Genomic DNA, 23,857 nt, shown 5'->3' on the forward strand with positions numbered 1-23,857 from the left:
TGGAGTCTGCCATCTCTGGAAAGTGGATATGGCTTTACTCACTATTCTGCTGACACAACAAACCATTAAAAACAAAATTCTGGTCCTTCACAACACGAGGTCTGATTAAAAAATGTGTCTGTTTGGCAGAGCTTAGGTTTGAGGCCTGCAGCCCTTTCAATAACGTTGCATTTTCAGCCTCTACTGTGGTAGATGAGCTTGGCTTCATACAGAGGAGTTCCCAAATATAAGGGATTCAGCTAGTAGATGGCCAAGATGAAGGATAAATGTCTCCATTAATATAAGCTCTCAAATATTTCTTGAATGAATAAATCATAAAACATATTCAAAAATATTATTAGAATAAGTTTTAAATAATGTAATCATGAATTTTCTAGTATTTAGCTGCTATCAATTACTCTTTATTCTAATTCTGGTTTCCTCCTTCTAGACTTGAATAAAAAACACCTGCGCTTCCAAGCAGCTTGAATTTCCTTAACAGCAATGTGAGAGACAATGTGAGATACTTTTCAAATTCCCCTTGGATGAAGGATTTGTTGCCCAGCTGCTGAGAGAGTGGTCAACCATCATCTGACAGGCCCTTCTACGATGGCCTCAACTGCAGAAACCCACATTCTCTAAGGTTGAGTCTCTTCTCAGGGCAGCCTGCATCCAACAACAGATCAAAATGGGAATATAAAGGCTTGACCCTCTTGCCCCAACTCCAGATAACTCTACAAAGCTAGTCAAGGCCCAGAGTTCTTCATGGGGTCAGTCCAGGATGGCATTTGGCCTTCCGGCAGCTTGACTTTTCCTGCTACCCAGTCCTGCTCTCTTCCCCTGCCTTCACAAATGTTGACCCCAAGGGCACTCCTTAATAAACACCCTGCAAGCTAAACTCCCTTTCAGAGTCTACATCCTGGGGAGCCAGCCAGGGACAGTTAGTACCATTAGTGATTCAAGAAAGCAAGCATTCAGATGGAGTTTGGAACTGAAACACTCACCTCCTGGCTGACAGAAAAGTGGCATAAGGGAACTTTCTGAGGTGATGTAAGTACTGTATACTTAAATTGGGTTAGTATCTACATTTGAGTACACTTAAAATTTGTGTAAATTTGTTTAATAAAATAAACAATTTTAAGTAAAAATAACTTTAAATTAAAAAATAAAATGTTTATGTAATTTGTTTAATTTATTTTATTGTTTATAAATTATACCTCAAAAATATATAAAGAGAGAGAAGGCAGAAAATTAAGAGTATCTTATTGATTAGGTGGCTTCTAGTACCTTTCACAGTGGGCACTGACATATGATGTAAAAAAGATAGCAGAAAAGGAACAAATATCAGCTAATAGGCAGTGAGTGATACCTTCTGGTCTCCAATGGAAGGTGTTAGTAGTTTGGAAAGAAGACCTTTTGTGAGGCATTCTCATTGTGAGTATATAATTGATACAAATCTATTAAAGTTAAAGATGATTAGGTTCAACCAACAAATTGTTAAAAAGAAATCATGTGTTTGCTGCCATATTCTATCTGAATAAGATAAATCATTATCAAGACAGTACAGGTAGAACAAAGTAATTACCAGGATATTTTAATTTTCTCCCTTAAGCTAAATAGCTTTTCAACATAAATAAAAATAGCAGTGTTCAGTGCTCTTTTGATTTAGTGTTCAGTGCTCTTTTGATTTTGCTTCAAAATTCCAGTGAACACAGAACAAACAATTAAATTTGAGGGTGATACATAACTAAGCCTTTATCTAAATAAGTACCTAATCATCTCAAGGATCAAAATTTGAACTCTTTGGTGGGCTTTTATTTAAAAATGCAAAGAAACTGATAGAACATTGAATATCCTCAACCAAACATTAAATGGAAACCAAGAAATATCACTAAGAACCCTTTCTCTAGTTTTATTTTTAAATGCCACTACTATATAGAATTCTGGATAATAAAATTTTTAAATTATATTTTTACTCTTCTTTCCCAGTACTTTCCCCTCCTCCTCCACCCCACAAAAAGTCCCTGATTTTAAACAAGTAGGATATAACACTGAAGTTACCTCATAGCTATGGTGTCTTTATTATTTTCAGAATATACATAGAAAAAATGGAATTGAGAAATAGCTTGCCTCAAGGAACAGTTCAGGTTGTAAAGCACTGAATCAACCAAAGCAGGAATTCTCAACCTTACCTTCCTACTAACAGATTCTAGATTGTAGCCTGAAGAAAAATATGTACCTAAACATCCTATGCTGAAAAATTATTTAGCTTAGAAAATAAGTTAAACCTCCTTTATGCAGAAGCAGGTTTCTTGGTGTGATTTGAGGTTAGTGAGACAAAACCACTCCCTTATTAAGACATATCCAACTATGGAAATAATGTGCAGCTCAAAAATTAGTAACTGTTTTATTATTACCACAGTGTGGAAATAAAGCATGTTCTTTTGCTCTGTTATTCAATCTGGTTAATTATCCATGTAAAGAAAAGTTATTCCTGGCAATTCCAAAGCCAAAACTCTGACTTTAACATAGTTAGGGTTAAAAGAGAGAGATTGCTGCTAAAGGAAAAAAGTTCTGCTTAATATATATGCTATACTTTACTGACTCAAAGGAATGTGATCCAACAACCACTAACACTGAGCACTCTGGTTTCAAAGCTAACAGATAACTCACTTTTTTGCTCAGACAACCTACATGATATGAGTTACATTGGTTTTATATATCTATATCTATACCTATATCTATATTTAACAATGGCAGCATTCAAAATGCTAAAATAGGGACAGGAAGAGGAAGAAATTCAGAAAGTATTCAATATAAAGCTTCCATGAGCACCACTGTATTTAGTGGGTTTACTTAGGCAATGAAGCACAACCAACAATTTACAGCACAAATATAGTATTATAAATCATGACAATGCAGATATTGTCAAACTGGATTAAAAAAAAAAGATCCAGTTATATGTTCTCTACAAGAGATATACTTTAAATAAGTTGAAAGTAAAAGGATAGAAAAAATATATATAAATTCACACAGCAACCCTGGACCAGCTATACTAATACTAGGCAAAATAGGGTTTATAGGCAATACTGGACCAGCTATACTAATACTAGGCAAAATAGGGTTTAAAACAAAAATATTACTAGAGATGAATAGAAACATTTTATAATGGTAAAACTGTGAATCCCTGAGGAAGATTTAACAATTATAAACATACATACTCCTAACAACTGAGCCACAAAATATGTGAGGAAAAAGTGACAGAATTGAAGGGAGAAATAAACAATTAAAAAAATAATGTTTGGGGAAAAAAATAATGTTTGGAGATCTCAATATCCCACTTTCAGTAATGGATAGAACAACTACAAAGACCAGTAAGGAAACTGAAGATTTGAACAACACTATATCAACTAACAGGGCCAAAGAGACATCTAAAGAATACTCTGCCCAGCAACAGCAACACATATATTCTTCTCAAGCGCACATGAAATGTGCTCCAGAATAATATTTGGCCTTACGTTAGGCCATAAAATAAGTCTCAATGAATTTTAAATGACTGATACCATACAGAGTGGCCTGAAATTAGAAACCAGTAACATAAGGAAATCTGGGAAATCCATAAGTATGTGGAAAATAACAACACAATTAAATAGTCAATTAATCAACGATGAAATAACAAAGGATATTAGAAAATACTTTTAGAAGAATGAGATTAAAACAAAACATAGCAAAATTATGGGTAAAATTATGGGACACAGCTAAAGAAGTGCTTATATAGCAATTTATAGCTATAATGCCTATATTAAATAAGATCTCGAATTAATAGATCAACTTTCCACAATAAGATACTAGAAAAAAGAAGAGAAAACTAAACCTAAGGCAAGCAGGAAAAAATTAAATAGTAAATAGTGGAAATTAATGAAATAAAAAATATTTTTAGGGCTTCCCTTCCCTGGTGGCGCAGTGGTTGAGAGTGCACTTGCCGATGCAGGGGACACGGGTTTGTGGCCCAGTCCAGGAAGATCCCACATGCCGTGGAGCGGCTGGGCCCGTGAGCCATGGCCGCTGAGCCTGCGCGTCCAGAGCCTGTGCTCCGCAACGGGAGAGGCCACAACAGTGAGAGGCCCACGTACCGCCAAAAAATATATATATATATATATTTTTGTTTTTTAGAAGGCAGAGAAAAATCAAAACCAAATGCTACTTCTTTGAAATGATTAACAAAATTGACAAATCCTTAGCTAGACTAACCAAGAGAAAAAGAGAGAAGACTTAAATTACTAAAAGCAGAAATTAAAGAGGAAACATCACTACTGACCATACAGAAAGAAAAAAGATTTGAAGAAAACACTACAAACAATTTAAAACAACAAATTAGATAACTTGGATGAAATGGACAAATTCCTAGAAAGACAGAAACTACTTCTTGAAACTGGCTCAAGATGAAATAGAAAATTTGAATATCTCTGAGAAACTAGTAAAGAGATTGAATTAGTAGTTTAAAAACTTCCCACAAGCCCAGGCTGACAGCTTCACTAGTGAGTTCTACTACACATCTGAAAAAGAATTAATTCTATGTCTTCACAAATTGTACCAAAATTCAAGAGAAGGAAACACTTCTTAAATTATTCTATGAAGTCAGCATTACAAGATAACAATACAAGACAAAGGCATCACAAGAAAAGAAGACTACAGACTGATGTCTCTTATTAATATAGATGAGAAAATCCCTGACAAATACTAGCAAACTAAATCCAGCAGCTCATGAAAAGATTATACTTGATGACCAAGTGAGATACATCCTAGGAATGCAGGAATGGCTCAACATCTGAATCAACACACACCCATATCAATAGAATAGAAAGGCAAAGATCACATGATTATCTAAATAGAAACAGAAAAAGCATTTGTCAAAACCCAACACACTTTCATGATTAAGAAAACACACAACAGATTAGGAATAGAAGTGACTCAGCCTGATAAAGAAAATCTAAGAAAAACACACAGCTAACATCATACCTGATGGTGAAAGACAATGTATTCCCTCCAAGAAAAGGAAAAAAAAACAAAGACATCCACTCTAACCATTTTTGTTCAACACTGTACTGGAAGCTCTAGCCAGGGTAATTAGGCAAGAGAATACAATAAAAGGCACCTAGTTGAAAGCAAAGAAGTAAAACTATCCCTATTTGTAGACAAGATGATCTTACATATCAAAAATCCTAAGGATCCACTAAAAATCCAGTAGATACCATAAATCAGTTCAGTAAGGTTGTAGAAATGTACTTCTAATATACACTTAAACAATCTAAAAATGAAATTAATAAAAATATTCCACTTATGTCATCAAAAAGAATAAAATATTTTAGAATAAATTTAACAAAAGAATTTAAAACTTATAGAATAAAAACTATAAAACACTGTTGAAAAACTATAGAATATCTACATAAATGGAAAGACATCCCACATTTATCGATTGGATGACAATATTATGATGACAATACTTCCCAAATTGATCTACATATTCAGTTCAACCTGTATCAAAATAACAGCTGAATTTTTCAGACCCTAAAATTCATATGGAAATGCAAAGGACTCAGAATAGCCAAAATTACCTTTCAAAAGAAGAAGAAAATTGGAAGATTCACACCTCCCAATTTAAAAACTTACTACAGAGCTACAATAATAAAGATAATGTGGTATTGACTTAAGCACAGATGTATAAATCTATCACATAGAACTGAGACTCCATAAATAAACCTTTACATTTATGGTCAACAGGTTTTTGTTGTTGTTGTTGTTTTTGCAGTACGCAGGCCTCTCACTGTTGTGGCCTCTCCCGTTGCGGAGCACAGGCTCCGGACGTGCAGGCCCGGTGGCCATGGCTCACAGGCCCAGCTGCTCCGCGGCACGTGGGATCTTCCCGGACCGGGGCATGAACCCATGTCCCCTGCATCGGCAGGCGGACTCTCAACCACTGCGCCACCAGGGAAGCCCAACAGGTTTTTTTGTTTTTTTAACAAAGGTGCCAAGACAATTCAATAGGGGAAAACAGTCTTTTCAACAAATAGTGCTGGAACAACTGGATATCATGCAGAATAATTAAGCTGGACCCTTTCCTCACACCATACACACAAAAGTAACTCCAAATAGATCATAAGCCTAAATATAAGAACTAAAACTTTATAACTATTGGAACAATATTTAGGGGTAAATCTTTATGACCTTAGGGTGACCAATGGTTTCTAAAATATGACACCAAAAGTATATGGGACAAAAGAAAAAAATAGGTATTTGGGGATTCATCAAAATTAAAAACTTTTATGCTTCAAAAGACACTATCAAGAAAATGAAGAAAAAAAAACAAGAAAGTGAAAAGACAATTCCACAAAAGGGGAGAGTATTTGCAAATCATATATCTGATAAGGGACTTGTATCTAGAATATATAAAGAACTCTTATAACTCAAATAAAAAAATAACTCAGTTTTAAAAATGAGATCTGAATAGACATTTCTTCAAAGAAGATATAGAAATGGTCAAAAGCACAGAAAAGATGCTCAACATCCTTAGCCAACATGGAAGTGCAAATCAAAAACACTAGGAGATACCACTTTACATCCATTAGTATTAGTACCATTGGTTAGTATCAAAAATTAAAAAGGAAAATAACAAGTGTTGGCAAGAACATGGGGTAATTGGAACCCTTATACATTGCTGGTAGGAATGTAAAATGGCACAGTTGCTTTGTAAAACAGTCTGCAAAACGTATGACCCAGCAATTCCACTCTTAGGTATATAGCCAGGAGATATGAAAACCTATGTCCACACAAAACCTTTAACATGAATGTTCACAACAGCATTCATAATAGCCAAAAAGTAGAGACCACCCAAACATCTATCAACTAATGAATGGATAAGTAAAATGTGACATATGCATATAATTATGTATTACTTTACAGTCAAACCTGTGAAGGTTATGATCAGAATGTTTTCTTATAAAGATTTACTGTAGTGTCAATGTGGATAATCAACTGGGGGGAGAGGATACTAAGAATGGAAAAAGGAAAGACATTAGGAGATTGCGCTATATCCCAAAGAAGCCTGAACTAAGGCAGTAGTAGGTGTGATAGGAAAGAGGCAATAAATCTGGGAGACATTAAGAGTCTAGAAATAACGGTACTCAGCAAGTAATGGAAGAGAAAAGGGAAAGGGAGGAGTCATAGCAAGCTCCTACTTCTGAGGACTCTACTCGGGCATCACTTCCTCCAAGAAGCTTTTCCTGAATCCACAATTTGAGTTCTATGTTCCTTTTTTGTGTTATAAATGCATATGGCACACACCTCTACCATTGTATTTGCTAAATTGTAATGTAATGTAATTCTCTGTTCATGTGTCTTCTCTCTATTAGTCTTTGTGATTGAGGGCAGGGACCTTATCTCATAACGTCTTTGTAGTTCTATACTCCAGAACCTAGTGCCTGGCACAGAACATTGTAAAAAAAAGAAAGAAAGAAAAAAACGTATGAACTAAAGAAAGATGCAGAAGGTGCCACCAACTAGGGTAGAGAATACAACAAGGGAAGCAGGTTTATTCTGAGGAAGGGATATGCTGAGGTAAGATAATAATGTCCGTTTTTCATATGTGACTGTGACATATCCAAATATAACTGTCAGTCTGAAATTGGAGATCAAGAGAGAGATTCAAAATAGAATTAGTATCAGAATGTAGGAGGTACAGGCAATAATTAAAACCTTGTGCATGTGGACCAGATTGTCCACAAAACGTAAAAAATAGAAGTAAGTCCAAATAAAGACTGAATCTTTGAAAACTCCTACATTTAAGGGATAGGGAAAATAAGTGGAGTTCCCAAAAGGAGTCTGAGGATGGCTTAGAGAGGAAGAAGGAAAAATCAGAGAAAAAAATATCAAAGAAGGGACTTCAAAAACTGGTGATTTTGGCAGAAGCAGTTTCAGTGAAGAAAGAGATGAAAAGCCGTCCTAGAGCTGAGGAAGAGCAAATGAGAGATCAGAAGTGGAAACAGTGAGAAGAGTCAAGAAGCTTGACCATGAGGTGAAGAAGAAAGGTTGGATAGCAACTAGAGATTGGTTCAAGGTCAAGGGCAAAATTTGTATTAACTTGTTTAATTGAGAAGTCTCAACCATGCATATATACTGAGTAGAAGTCAACAGAGAAGCTAAAGGGGAAAAAGAGGATAAACTGACAAAGTGAATCATTGAGATCAAAAGGGATGTAATCACACCTTCAGAAAGGAAGAACAGATAAGGGTATATAAATAAAGGGGAGCAATGAGAGGGCTGCCAGGAGATAAGGGAGCTAGCTCCCTCCTGAATGCCTCAACTTTTTGGTAACCTAAGAGGTGAAGTCACATGCTAAAAGTTAATATGTAAACCATAAGAAAGAAACTCTGAGGACAGTGACAAAGGTTTGAAATAACTTAAAAGAATAAGAAGAGGGACTTCCCTGGAGGTCCAGTGGTCCAAATGAAGTTAAATCCAAAAATCTAAACTAAGTATAGCAGTCTTCAAGATTATGTGATTTTTTTCCCTCCAGCCATACAGGATAAAAGAGTAACAGGTGAATAAAATGGAAGTGGAGAAAAGAGAAATGAGTTATATATATGTGAAAATTCACTTAAGCTATATTCATTTAGGCAGATTTGTTCACTCAACTGTTTTAAGTTATACCTTAATATAAATGTTAACTTTTTAAAAAAGAACTCTATTATACATCTCATTTCAAGTGCCCTACCCCTTCCACCCTCAAATCAAGAGGCAAAAAAGTACCTCTAAAACAATGTCTATTTAAAAACAACAGGTTAAAAAAAAAAAAAGTAACAAAAAGACTGGAAATGAAAACAAACAAAACCCTGGGAAAAGACCCTCGTTCCCCTCAAATGCTTGTTTTTAATCTGGAGTAAATTACAGACCACCAAGTATAGTCTGACTTGGATATCGAGCACCACTTCCCACATGAAAATTGTTATTGTTGGCTTTAGCACTTTAATCCAAAGAGGACACAAATTCTGCTCATGTTTGAATAACCCTTGCCAACAAATTGATCCCATAGCAGCAGGGCTGCAGGGAGTAGTTTCAAAGATTGAAGGGAAACATAAATGAGGAAAATTTCAGTAAATATATTTCCTCCTACTTAGAACCTAGGCTAGATTCCTTTAAAAAGAAAAAAAGCTTTTAATCTTTCCTCTTTTTTTCCAAAAGCAACCCAAAAGGGCATTGGAGAACATCTGTAATTTACATAGAAGGGAGCAATGCCAAAGAAATACAGATTCCACTGCTGTTAACCCAGGGGACAACTCAAATCGAGCAAATCTCTAAATAAGGTCTGAAAGGCAGATGCTCTGTTAGAGGTCAGCTAACTTCCAAAACCAGGAGTATGGAATGGGCACTTGGAATGCTAATGTCTGCCTTTCTGGAAAGCTACCTTTTGCCTTTATATGGACAAACCAGAACAATTCATAATTCCTTTGCCAATTATTGATAAGATATACCCAAAGACGACCAGAAATTTTGCCTGGCCACCACCTAGCACATGAACATAAGAAGGGACTTGCCTCATCATTTTAATATCTATCTTCTTCATCTACTCAATATTATGTGTTGGTTTAACAATGTAAAATCTCCCAAATTGTACAATATCTAAAGTTAGTAAACTTTCAGAAACTCTCTAATAGAATAGGCTACAGAACCAAACTCCCTGGATTCAAAATCCAGCTTCTCCATTTCTTGTGTTGCCTTGGGCAAATTACTTTACATTTACAGGCCTCAGTTTCCCATCTGTACAGCAAAGATAGTATCACCTATTCATAGAGCTGTGTGGATTAGACAGTCAATACATCAACACATATAGACATTTAAAATATTTCAGATACATGCAAGTGTTCTATTAGTATTAGGTCTCTTATTAAGTCCCTACCTTATCAATTTGCAGCAAGCCTAACTCCATGACTTCTAAAATTTGCACAGCACCCAGCATTAATTAATGTAGCTTATACCCTGTGAGTGCCTGATAGGCAGAAAAGAGTCTCAAGCTGTAGCACGGTGAATTTGCTGGCCTATTCACCAATAGCTAGCTAGAAAATATTAATGGCTCCATTGTAAAAACAGATACATTCAGAAGTGTGATTTGAAGGTTAAAGGCTCAATACACCAGCTCCATTTCCCTTGACTAGTAGCCCTCTTCCACATAATATATGTGTTTACTGTAATGACTAACTGCCTTTTGCAGAAACTGTCAATATTCTGCATACACAGCATCTAGAAGGATTAAGCAGAACTCTAGGGAATTAAAAGATACAATTAAGTGAAAATTAAGAAGGAAAGAGAAAGAAAAATGTGTTCTAAGTCCCTAGAAAAGAGTTTTAGTAAGCTTTCATACTTTTTCCCCCTTTTTGTTAGGCTAATATTAAAGAGTTCTGTCCCTTTAATTGTCAAATGGCTTTCCAGCCTACAAGTAATCTTTCTCCACCGAGGAGTCTTTTAAAAGTTATAAATAAAATATCCCAAATATTTTCTTTTTCCCACAGATGAGAACATTAGAACACTGATATTTTAATCTGTTCTGTACAAGAATGATTTGTGTCAACACAGTGCTCCCAGCTATAGCACTGAAAAAAACAAGTTTAATTAAAGACAGAAGAAACCGCATGTGGAGCCTAAGCCACTGAGATACAATGAAGAGTGTCATCTTCAGAGTCAGTTCTCTCTGAACAAATATCTTTGTCAGTGTCAGGAGGGAAAAAAAAGACAGCAAAGTAAAGGTGTGATGCTATAAAGGAAAAACATGGTGGTGTCAAACGTCAATATTCAGACTAAGAACTAAAACTTAGTTTTTGTGTAGTACTTACTACTTACTTCCAGAGTGTGAACAGTACTCCTAACATCATAAAAAACATCTTTGGATATAAATAGATACCTATTAACCACATATATGTTGCACAAGATAGAGCTGAAGCACAAAAAGGGAAAGAAGCTTAGCCAAGATCTCAAGGTAATGGTTTAGCAAAAACGAATAATGCTTTTACTGAGACTCTTCCAAAGAAACAGACTCTTCCTCAAATTCTAATTTGAAAACAAAAAGTACCATTATCACAGTACTATTTTCCAAAATTAAGCACAGATCTAACTACACTCTAACAAAGGAGACCCTGCCCATCTCCTGCCCTTCTGCCAGGGCACCAACCATCAGAGAGGCAGGACAGCACAGTGAAAAGAAAACAGAGCAGATGGGCCCAGGTTCCAACTCAGCTCTACCACTTCCCAGCTTAGTAACTTTTGGACAAGTTACATATTTGAGATTCATTTTCCTCATCTATAAAATAGGGATGATAGCAACTCTCAATAGTGTTATCATAAGGCTTCGATGGGATAATATATGTAAAGTACCCAGTTCATCTCTTGGCACATACAGTCGATGCTCCATAAATAATATTCTTATTAACATTTGATTTCTATAACACTGACCACTTGCTGATTGTATGTTATCATACTCTCCAGATTGTATATTTCTTATGACTACAACTTCTCTTTCTACCTGTAATATAGCTTAACTCACCTTAGTGGGCATGTTTAATATTAGGTATAAGTACCTACTGGTCTGCTCAGATATAAATAACTTGGTTTTTTGGCAGCATAGTATTACAGAATGTTTATTTAGTAAGGTGTCAACACTGCCCGCTGTAACTGATAACATTTCAATCCTGGCATTGATACATAACAGTGTACAACTTTTGGCAGGTTTATATTTATAGGGCTGCTGTGAAGATTAAATACATTCAATATACATAAAGCTATTAGAATAATGCCTGGTCCAAGTATGGGCTTGAAAAACATTTGCTACTACCTGATAACTACATATACATGATGAATATTATTTTATATTTATTGTAATAGTATTAAATATTTCTCAGAATTTATATGATATAAAGTTGTAGGGAGAGGGAGCGGGGTAAATATCATGATAAAAACAATTGGCACATGTATAAAGGGAAAACACTGACAAATATAACACAGAAAGTAAGTGAATAAGAATTAATATAAAGAAAGAATCCAGGCTTTACAGAGGGCACCAAACTTGAATGAGTTAATGATGTAACCAAATGGAAAAGAATACAAAAAACAAAACTGCCATATTTTAACTGTATTAGGGACAGCATCACAGAGAAGACAGGAGGAAGATTCAGAGATGACAAAGGAAATACAGGTTATTTAAAAACAGTAAAAGACATGAGTAAAGGCATGAGAGGAATACTGAAGGCTCATTTGGAGGCCAGTAAACAGATCTGTCTGCCTGGAACTGACAGCTCATGTAGAAGAATACCTGATACAGTGCTCTCAATTCCTTTCCCCCAGAGCTTAGCATGGACACAAACAGTGCTCATTAAATATCTATGTAAAAGATAGAATGAATTCCAACTGCAGCCAGTCTGAAATGCTAGATTAAGCCGAGCTTCCCAGTAAGTATACCAAGGCATACTGGTGTGCCCAAATTAGGTGACGGCTGTACTGAGAGGGTGACTCAGCCTTTAGAATCCAAAACCTCCAGTCATAAGACGGCTTGCTTCCTACCCCAGTGTACCACACAAATATCATCATTTTCTAAGTGTACCATGCCATAAAAAGTTGGGAAACATTGAGTTTAAAATATGACTATTAGGCAGTATGTGATGGGTGAAAGATAAAGAAGACTAAATGAAGAGGATATACTGTACAACAGTCATTGCCTAGTTTGGTGGTACTGTGGAAAATCAAGAGGGAAAAGACAAGGAGCAAAAAGAGCCATTCAAAACTGCTGTTAATAGGCAAGGCCCAAAAAACAGGCCTAAATTAGACTAGCAACGAGACGAACTCAAAACAGGTTGTGAAAGAATAGGTGTGTAGAACTCAGTTTAGTTCAGTTCGATAAACATTTATTGCTGCCTATTATGTGTCAGCCATTTGCCGGGCACTAGGGATTTAAAAAACTGAAAAAACAATTTCACTCATTAGGGATTTTTTTTAAATTATAGAAACAGAATTCTAGGTTTTCCTTAATGCATTCTATTTCACGTTAGCTCTAAGAAGAAAGGAAATATTAAAAGATATTACATATTGTACTATAAACCAAAGGTGGTTTTAACTTCCTCATTAAAGTTTCCAAAAGTAAGCCTTTTTCAGTTAAAAGGCTCAGTACCAGGAGGCAGAGGTCTATGAACAGAATTCTGTGGGCTAGTCACTTAAACATAATAGCTGTACCAATAGTTCTTAATATATTTGTATCTGAGCAAGTGTTAGAATGCACGCTATTGGCAAATTCCTTCCAGCATTTAAGAGATGATAATATCAGCTATCATTTATTAGGGGCTCACTATTTATCAAGCATTGTGCCATTTTACATATATTATGTCATTTTATTCTCCAAACATTCCCAAAGGGTAGGTATTATTATTCCGACTTTGTTCATAAAAAACAAGGCTTAGAATATTGTCACCTGTCCAAGGTTATCCAGCTAGTAAAATGGCAGAGCCAGAGTTCAACCCAGGCCCACCTAACTCTTAAGTTTGTGTTCTTATTAAATGCATTTTAATAAATAAGTCATTCAAGAAAGGGCTTTGTGGGCTTCCCTGGTGGTGCAGTGGTTGAGAGTCCGCCGGCCAATACAGGGGACACGGGTTCGTGCCCCAGTCCGGGAAGATCCCACATGCCGCGGAGTGGCTGGGCCCGTGAGCCATGGCCGCTGAGCCTGCACGTCTGGAGCCTGTGCTCCGCAATGGGAGAGGCCACAACAGTGAGAGGCCCGTGTACCGCAAAAAAAGAAAAAAAAGAAAAAAAAAAAGGGCTTTGAGGAAGGCATCTGAGATAGAAAGAAGAGCCACTGAGGCAAACATGGGCAAGGCCCACCTGCACTGTTCTAGGAGAAGGTGTGCTTGCCCAAGGCTTACTGACTAGATGCATATTATAAGAAATCTAGAGGTCTGTGTTTTAGGTTTTCATTGCTGCTGTAGCCAATTACCACAAATTTAGTGGCTTAAAACAATACAGATTGTTGTACAGTTTTATAGGTCAGAAGTCTGACAAGAGTCTCACTGGTTTAAGATCAAGGTGTCAACAGGGTTGTATTCCCTTCTGAGAACTCTAGGAGAGAATCTACTTCCTTGCCTTTTCCAGCTGCTAGAGGCCACCAGCACTTCTTGGCACATGGCCCCTTGCCACCATCTTCAAAGCCAGCAGTGGTGGGTTGAGCTCTTCCCATACTGCCCTATCTCTTGTTCTTCCATAATCCCATCACCCTTTCACCACAGAAAGTTCTCCCATTATAAAGAAATGTGATTACAGTGGATTATCTTGGGGTGTCCAATCTAATCTCCCCATCTCAAGGACTTTAACTTAATCACATCTGCAAAGTCCTCTCTGCTGTGTAAGGTAACAGGTTGTAGGGATTAGGACACAGGTAACTATGGGGGTTGGTGGGGGCATTATTCTGCCAACCACATTCTGACTAAGAGAGTGGTGCCACTCCATGTTTGAACCATCTAACTAGCCTCCTTACTCTGGTTCCATATATGCAAGGCAACTTACTGAGGACACTTTAGCTTGCCCTATAGTTTACTTACAGGAAGAGAATGTGCTGTTTGGGGGAATACAGTGTCCCATGCCCTGGGCAAATGTATTTTACATTATATTGACTAATTAGTTTTCTGAGTTATATATCAGTATCTTGGGAATGCTGTCAGAATGAGTCAGAACATCTTGTCCAAAAACTCTAGGACTTGGACAAAATCAATATTCAGAATCTTTAAGTTAAGGATCAGAGTCAGGAATATATTTAACAGGTCTATATCTATGATAAAAACAACCATTTGAAAATCATGTTTAAGAAGCTATATATTTAAGAATGCAGTTATATGTCACCTTTGATTTACAAGACATATCAACAAAGAGAACAGTCATGGTTTTCTGATTGTACCTGTGTAATCAATCAAATGGTTTGAACTAGAATGTCCTTGGAAGACACCAGGGAATTTCAAATCAACAACTTTTAAAACATGGATCACATAGATTCATGGTTGCCTAGGGCTGGAATATTGGGGGAGAATAGGGAGTGACTGCTAATGAATACAGGGTCTCATTTTGGGAAAATAAAAAATGTTCTAAAATTGGTTGTGGTGATAGTTGCACAACTCTGTGAATAACAAAAAGAGTCATTGCACTGTATATTTTAAATGAGTGAATTGTATGGTATTGAATTATATCTCAATAAAGTTTTTAAAAGAAAAACTTGGGTCACAAAGAGAAGGCAATGAGAGGAGGATTTGATTAAATACTATGATGAAATGGGGCAGGGGGGTGTTATGCAATTTATGATCTTAATGAAGATCGTTCCTTAACATCTTAATATCTACTACTTTCCTCCTTGTTCTTTTCTCTACTCTAGCTTTTTATAGATTCTTTTGGAAAAGCCACAACTTTCCACCTCTTTCCTTTGTTTTGTTTACTAATCAATTAATATACACATATAATATATACAACACTTATTACAAAAATTATAAATAATACAGAATGTGATTCTGATGTTAACTCCCACCGCTCTTTACTCAAGAGTAAGTGTAGATGAGGGAAGTGTTCCCATCCTGATTCTGTTTTAGATGCTCATGTTTTGTCACCCTTATTCTGTATTGTGTGCTAATTCTCTATATGTCCTAAACCATTCCATGTGCCACACAACAGACTGTGTAAGATTCATGCCTCCTTCTATCAAGATTCTCATATTAAATTCAAAGTTTTGATCTGTTTTATAGTTGTAACTATTACCATGCCTAATAGTGACTCCCACTGATCTGTACAATGTTATTGAATGAGCTTTCTGCACTTCTTTTTATCTGTATTCTCTTTCTCAAGAGCGATGATACCCCCTTTATCCAAATACCACAGCAGAAGAAAAACTGCATGTCAGAGGGTCACTAGGTAGTTATGCTTACAAAGTGGAAGGTCAGATAGGGTTTTGCATGAAGCTTTCTTTTAGTTGATATGAAAATAATTAACTAAATGTCCCCTTTGAACAAATGATCAAGCCATTTAAAAGAAAACACCTTCCTGAAACTGACACATTAAAGTTGTAGTTTATTTAAGTTAATAAAATACCAATCTCCAAGCCCATAAACAGGGGTTCCGTCAACCATGAGATGAAATACTTCCCTCCTATGAGCTTAGACGAAATGTTTTAGTTACTTTTCTACATCAGCATTATGAGATCACTCCCTATTCTCAGAATAACAGAAATAACTGAAGTTGCAACCCTAATCCTTGAGTGTAACTGCTTATATATACTGTGTTATCCACTAAACCACAAGCCTATCACACTCTGTCATATGATTCCATGAAATACAATTTATTCCCATATCATGGTATACCTAGTTGTATATGAAGGAACTTGATGCTCCAAGAAGAGAAGATCAATATTTACAATCCACACTATCCTTTCTCTTAAATATGAACAACTGACCTTGTAGAACTAATATACCAAAAATCCAGTTCCTGATGCAAAACAACCTTTGTCAAATAGTTTATTCATTTTCCCAGGTTTCTGCAGTTGAAACTGGATACCTCTGAATGTTGTTACAAAATAGCTTACAAAGCAATTTATAACACATTTATAAGTTTGTCAAGATAGTGTTGCTTGTTGTTTTAATGTACACAGAAACTCAAGCCCATATTCCAAGGATCCTTTCACATGATCGAAAGCTGAATTTTCCAACCAGGCAGCTGTAGCTCATTAGATCTGCCATGGATTGTGAAAACCACTTGCCAATAGTGTCAAAAGACTATTACTCATTTCAATCTCTCCAAAGAGGACAGATCTTTCTTTGACAAACATTAGTGAAAAAAAACTGAGTTTGGAATAGCTCAGCACACAAAGATGGAAACTCAATAGCGAAACTAAAGCCAAATGGAGATAAGCTGATGTTCTAGCTTTTCACCTTCAGAGACAAGAGCTTCCACCTAGATTTTAAGGGAAAAAATAAAACAAAAAACCCCACATAGCAATAACAATGCACTCGCAGCATTCATAATAATCGTACCATCTGACCTGACAGAACTGTCAGTCTGAATGGCAAATTCTCTGCATATGATTGAGTTTTGTAATCTCAGCAGCTCAAAACAGAGAACCTTAAGGGGTCAATCAAATCAGCTTTGAATGTCAGTCACTGTCCAAGCAATGTAGTTAATCAGAAAAATCAGGATCCTCAGAAATTGTCTAAAGCCTTATTCAGCAATCACAAAGACAACTAAAGAAACTGTAGACATTTAAACTTCTGTAGATTTAAACTGAATATTGCCATAGCTAGTATGCCAAAGATGAAAATGTAACTATCTGGATAATTTGTGCAAATATTAAGTAGTCTTGCTCTTCAGACAGTTTTATATCTCGATAACTAAATACTCAACTAAAATTTAGCTGGGTAAATAAAGCCTGATGTTAGTTTAGAAGCTAGCACTAAGAAGGATTCCAGGGTGCAAGTTATGTTCTATTTCTTGATCAAGGTGCTAGCTTCATAGGTATTATCAGGTTATAAAAATTCACTGAGCTGTACACTTACAATATGTGAATCTTTGTGACCAAAGAAGCTTTGTGATCAAGAAACATCATGTCCTCTAATCAACTGTCCCATGAATTTAGTCTCTGAGAAAAGCTATAGTATCAAATTCCCATTTGATCAAGATCATCCCTGCTTTACACTTACTTGTTTTTTAGCTTTTCAAGCTAAACTGTTTAAGGATAGACTCAAGTTAGATATATATTACAGCAACAGAACATGTTTCATTATATTTGGGTCTATTATCTCATAATATAGTTTATAACAATGTGAATGATTTATCTTCTAAAGACTTAGGAAAGTATTTTTTAAATAGTCTTGATAATCATGACGCTTTATTCCTGAAAAGACCCACCAAACCACAATTCATGCATATTACTCTTTAATAGTCACAAAATAGTTTGTGAAAAATACATAAGATTGAGTACAATACTTCAGTAAGTGAGGGCACTCGAAATATTTGATATCAATGACAGAGGCAGATCAAGAGATATATTAAGACACCATCAAAAGTATTTAAGAAATATCATGATGGGAAAAAGAATGAGACCCAGCTATGAGTTCCAATTTTGCAAACTACTGTTAAAAGATATATCTATCTCCCAGGTCATTGTAAGAGTGTAAGAGATGCAAATGTCTTAAAGTTGTAGTTAATTCCTTAAAATTCTATATTAGCTTATTATTTTTATAAGGTAGAATCACTGCTCATGTCAGCTTAGTCTACTGTATCCACAACTAGGAACCATAAAGGGATCCCTTCCCTTTTTATGAGCCAAGTGTTAGACAAATGTGGGAGGAAAGAGGCAAGAGACCCCCCCAAAAAAAAGTATGCTTTTAACGTCAAAAAGTCACATGTACAATTTTATACATACCACAAGAATCTCAAAATTATGATAGCATATGAGGCTGAGACAAGTAGTAACTGGCTCCATTTCTTAAAAAAAATTAATAGTTATACCCTGTGTTTGTTCTAGAAGCCTAAATAATCCAAGAAGGTAATACAGCAACAATTTTAAATCATATTCCATGAAAGGAGCATTTTTCTTCCAAAAAAACATTTACATTACCCACTATAGCTTAAACTTAATATAATGGGTCAAAATTCTGAGAAAGAAGATGGTTAAATTTGGTCTTAACCTTTGGTTAAAATAAATTTTTAAATGCCTAACATTAATGGTTGTGCAATGCTCAATTTTTCCACATGAGCTATACATTTTAAAATGTAATTTTAGCAAATGGGCAGCATAGAGTAATAAGCCCAAAGTTCATCTCAGTTACTCCATAACATTAAACAGGGTTTCAATGGAATACTCTGCTTAGATTTAGGTTAGTAGCCTAATATTTTCAAATAATCAAAAGTTGAATTAACTATTAGTTGAACCATATGACGATGCCATTGCTATAGGTCAAAAACAGCCAAATCTTGGCAATTTCATGTGGTTTAATCTAATAAGAGTTTTTTAGACAGTTCAAACTCTAGAAAAAAGCAAATACACACAAAAATTGTTTACATGATGTGAAAATACATGTAAAAAATGTTTCCAAAGGAAACAACTAAATGCAAGGTATAAAGAGAAATAAAAATAGTAGGCTTTATGAGAAGGCGAAAAAATCAGGTAGTTCAACGGGTTACTGAAATGCTGGTAGTGATCGATAAATCGATTTCTGCTTCACCTTTTATGAAGAGGCTGTACTTAGCAAATCACTGTGTAAGCTGCCTCAATAACAGGACTCCTGCTATCAAGTTTACTTGCAATGATTCCAACAAAGAAATTAATTTCTTCATGACAAGAAAAGGTTATCTGAAATGGGGAAAACACAGGAGACTTTGCTTTCTGCTAATAAAAGAGACAAGTAACAGTCTAGGCACTGAATTCAGAGCTATTTTATGCTCGATAAGATCTGAATTCCTTGTAGCTCAACTACTACCATTACTTTAGAGACACACTCACACATATACATACATGTATATGTAGATATATACTTGCCTGTTACCTGTTTTTGCAAGGTTCCTAGTTTTAGCACTGAAAGTTCCATGATCTAGAAACCCAAGCCTAGGCAAACTGGGATATTAGCTACCCTGATGTACAGCTCCCAATCCATGCACATGCGTGTGCTTGGGTGCTTACACCCCCACACACTCACCATCCACATCCCAAACCCCAAAGAATGTATTCCTATAACTTATAATGAATTTATTAACTCTTCAGAAAATAGGGGTGTTATAAAATTATCCAAAAGTTATTACGTGTTTTATGACTATATCAATAAAATATGTAACTAGCAGTGATCAAATCTGAGAACTTAGAAACTGCCATTCATCACAAGTCACCAGACCCACTCTTTCCTAAAAACTTTCATGTTTTGTTCATATGTTGACAAGCATTATCACTGGTTAACCTCTTACAATTATGCTCCATTTTGTAAATAGGAGGAAAATCTGTGGCATTCTATAGGTTCAAATCTCAGCTTCACCACTTACCAACACTGTAGCTTTAAGAGAAATTGCTTCACCTGTCAATTCTCCATTTCCTACTATGTAAAATGGGAATACTGATTGTACCTACATCATAGGGTTTTCATGAGTATTAAATGATGCAATGTATATAAAATGCTTAGCATAAAATTAATTCTCAATAAAACTTACTTATAACTATAATTGCTATTAGTATATGGTACAGGTAAGAACTTGCAAGTGCCTTGAAGGTGGCAATCACCCATTCCTGTCTTCTTTGATGGAAACATTTTCTATTAAAAACAATTTATTTCCTTTTATAACATTAAGATTTCCAGAATTATTCTCTCTGAGTGAAAAACTAAGAGAATCTTGAATAGTTTAAAAGAGTGTCCTTATAATAAGATTAATTACTTCTTTACATGGAATTTCTTTCCATTATTAAATTTCAACATTGGATATAATAGTGAAAGTAGAGAATAAAAATCAGAGCTCCTTGCCCCTAAGTTTAATAAAATATAATATTTAATGGGCTAAAATACAGGTGGTAAAGTTCTATCTGTACTAAAGAGAACAAGTATAAACATTAATCAGAACAGAGTTAAGTTAGATTTTAGAGTTTGGGAAAACCTTTAAAATCATCCACTCCAATGCTCTCATGTTTAAGACCCCCAAAAGGTGATTTGTCTGATGTTATAATGACCATAATCAGAAATAATACAAGAATTCAAGCCTCCTGATACCTGCTCCAACTATCTCTTCGAGATGCTTCTCTCCAAATCATAAGTGAAAACCATGAGACAAATTCCTTTTCCAAAATTTCTAATAAAAACCATCTTCAAACACACAAAGATAATTAAGGTGAGGTGTGATGAGAAGGATGAAGGAAAAATAACTACTATTATGTAGTAGAAAATATACTTTGAAGTCTAACAGAGCCAGCTGTGTCACTCCTTCCCTCTGTGTCAATGGGCAAAGGACTTACTCTGTCTGAGCTTCAGGCTCCTCATTCGTAAAACGGGGATAATACCACCTAGAACAAATAAACAACATATAAAAAGGTTTGAACAGCACAATAATTGAGAGTCACACTATCAACCTTTGAATCTTAACTCCACAACTTACTTGTTGTTTGACCAAGTTATATAACTTCTTTGAGTCATGGAAAGTACATGGCACATAATAATTGCAACAAGTTTTAGTTTTATTGATACGATATATAAATCACCTGGAACTCAGTGGGTAGTGAATAATAAAAACAACCACCACCACCACCACCAACAGCAACAACAAAACACCTGCTTTTACAAGTAAAACAGACAACAAAGGCAACATGCTTTATAAAAATCAATGCCATCTATCTTAAAATATGCTCACGTATGTAAAGTTCATTAGATTGGGGTTAAATGTCAAATTTAAAAAGTACAAAACTTAAAATACATCAAGTAAATAATCATTCTATAGTGATTTATTTAAGAAAATTGTGGTTTTCAGAGTACTGGATTTTAAAATGCTCAGTTCACAAGTCAGAAAATATGGTATAAAGTCAAAAATTAGGTAATATCAGAAGTATTACAAAGAGTGAAATAAAGCTAAAATTATACAATTAGTACATTAGAAAATCTGTAGAAGACCAACTGTGCATAGAAGAAACCATGTGTCTATTATGACATGGTTTTCATAAGATCCTAATCAAGAATATAATAAAAAGAAAAGAAACAGTAGAAAAATACATCCAATGTATCACCATTTAAGAGAACAAATTCCCAGGTGATTAGAAAAGATCTATTCCTGAAGTGGGTGGAAAGGCATGATTCTTAAATCCAAGGGAAATTAAAACCACAAAGTTTAAACAAAATATCATGAAAAAAAATCAATACCTCACAAAATAAAAAGGAATAATTTAATTTTCAGCTTTCTCTTTACAAAAATTCTATTTCTAGATCAGATACAGTGGTTTAAGATGCTACCATGTCTTTAAGCTCCATTTGGTAGGAAAATACCTAACCTCTGCTACTTTTAAAGGTAAGTAGGAGGTTTTGTATTTAAGTTGTGATGTGTAATACTTCAGGGTAACCTCACGCCAAAATGGCACATTTCTGAGGGAAGCAAAGGTATTCAATAAAAAGCTTTTAAAGGCATATTTTTAAACTTGCAGCAGGAAAGCTTTTCTGTGTCAAGACAGTAATTCTTTTAACAGCATTGATCAAAATGTCATTCTTTTATGAGTGTACAATACCTTTTAATGGCATACAACAAGCCATTAGGGTTATACACCTCGTATAGCAGACAGCTTACTGGAAAAAAGGGAACACTGGCCAAGATACAGTCAGTAGGTTTTATGCTTCTAACAAGGAACCGTTTTCCCCCTAGTGGCTTCATTCTAAAGTCCACACTGAAATTATCCAAAGATTAAGTGTAAGCTCTCTTCACTTCGGTAATTTAGCAGCATTTTCACAGAGGCTAAACTGCAAGGTCTAAACTGTATCTCTGTAGATACCATGGGATAGCCCTGAAAACAGCCTCTCACTCAGGGCCAGTGAGAAATTATTCATGAAGATTAGAAAAGAATGATGGTTTCATTTGCTTTGCTACTTTCTGAGGAAGAAGAAAGTGAATTTTAAAAATCACTTTTCATATTCATTTGTAAAGCCAAGTACTAAAGGAACATTAAAGTTATGTAATACTCTACCATAAAGTATCTCTCTTCATCAACTAACATAAAATCTTTCGTAAAAGGAAACTATTTAAATCATCTTAAAACAAGTCCTTGTCTTTGGGGTATTCATGCTTTAAGAAAGACAAAATAAATTCTGAAACGACTTATAAAACTTAATCACATAATTACACAAACTCTCAAAAAACTTCCATTAATTTACTATATTTCTAACCATTCAGGAAATGGAGAGCTAAGGGGTGGGACATAAATAGAAAGGGAGACTATTCCTGTTTTTCATGTTAAACCTTTACTTATTTTTCACTATTAAAGGTAATATGACTTGAGTACAAATAAATTCCTAGAATAACAGAAATATCCCACATTTATTCATTGTAGCCTAAATCACCTCCTTCTGTAAACTATTCAAGGGCTTCACAGAGCCTAAAAATGTTACCCATAATAATTACATTCCTGCACCAAAAAATAAAACTCAACTTTACAGACAACACTAGATGAATTTCATAAACCTTTTCCTAAAAGTAAAGTTTAAAAAGTAGAAGAATGTGTCTCCTTTTAAAGGTGTGAGTGGGTAGGTGAGTGTGTAGGTATGTGCATGCTTAGTGGAAAGAAAATGGTAAGAGAATAAGAAAGTTCCTAGGAATGGCTTTACAAATTTTATCATCAAACAGAAAGTTGTTTCAGGCTATGTAGAGAACAAGTAAATTCTTAGAATAACAGAAATATTTGCACCAACTCCATCACTGAAAACAACTAAAAATGCAAAGTAATATACAAAAACATCTTTAAATCACCCCAGTTGATAAAAATAGTAAGAAATACAAAATCTAATGAAAGTGGACACTCAGTGAAGGTCGGTGGGGTGCTGAATCTGCTTTTCCCCATTTTGACCAGAGTTAAAATCTACAGATCTGGTTTGCAATGGATAGAAAACAAACACAAGTACCACCTAAGAGTCTAACAAGAGGCTGTCCTCCCAAGAAGCTGGGAACTCAAAGAGTTACCCCCCAAAGTAAAGGTTATCCAGGAGTCTGTGCTTAAGGGACTGTAAGGAAAGCTGTCTTAGAAATGAGCAAAACAGGGGACAACATAAAGCAACAAGTTGTAATCACAACCTAGCACTCAAGTAAATGTACA

The 23,857-nt window shown here is 35.3% G+C and overlaps 1 protein-coding gene across 1 annotated transcript in view; it reads right to left on the reverse strand.

The window, feature by feature from the left end:
- LOC109550055 (uncharacterized) overlaps positions 1 to 23,857 on the reverse strand; it is a 361,699-nt gene that overhangs the window by 304,680 nt on the left and 33,162 nt on the right. The window contains exon 4 of the mRNA XM_073796783.1: positions 21,029 to 21,076. Coding sequence (XP_073652884.1) covers positions 21,029 to 21,076 — 48 coding nt within the window. The remainder of the gene's footprint in view (positions 1 to 21,028; positions 21,077 to 23,857) is intronic.

Source organism: Tursiops truncatus, chromosome 19 (genome assembly GCF_011762595.2).
Source record: "Tursiops truncatus isolate mTurTru1 chromosome 19, mTurTru1.mat.Y, whole genome shotgun sequence".
NCBI classification, from domain to species: domain Eukaryota; kingdom Metazoa; phylum Chordata; class Mammalia; order Artiodactyla; family Delphinidae; genus Tursiops; species Tursiops truncatus.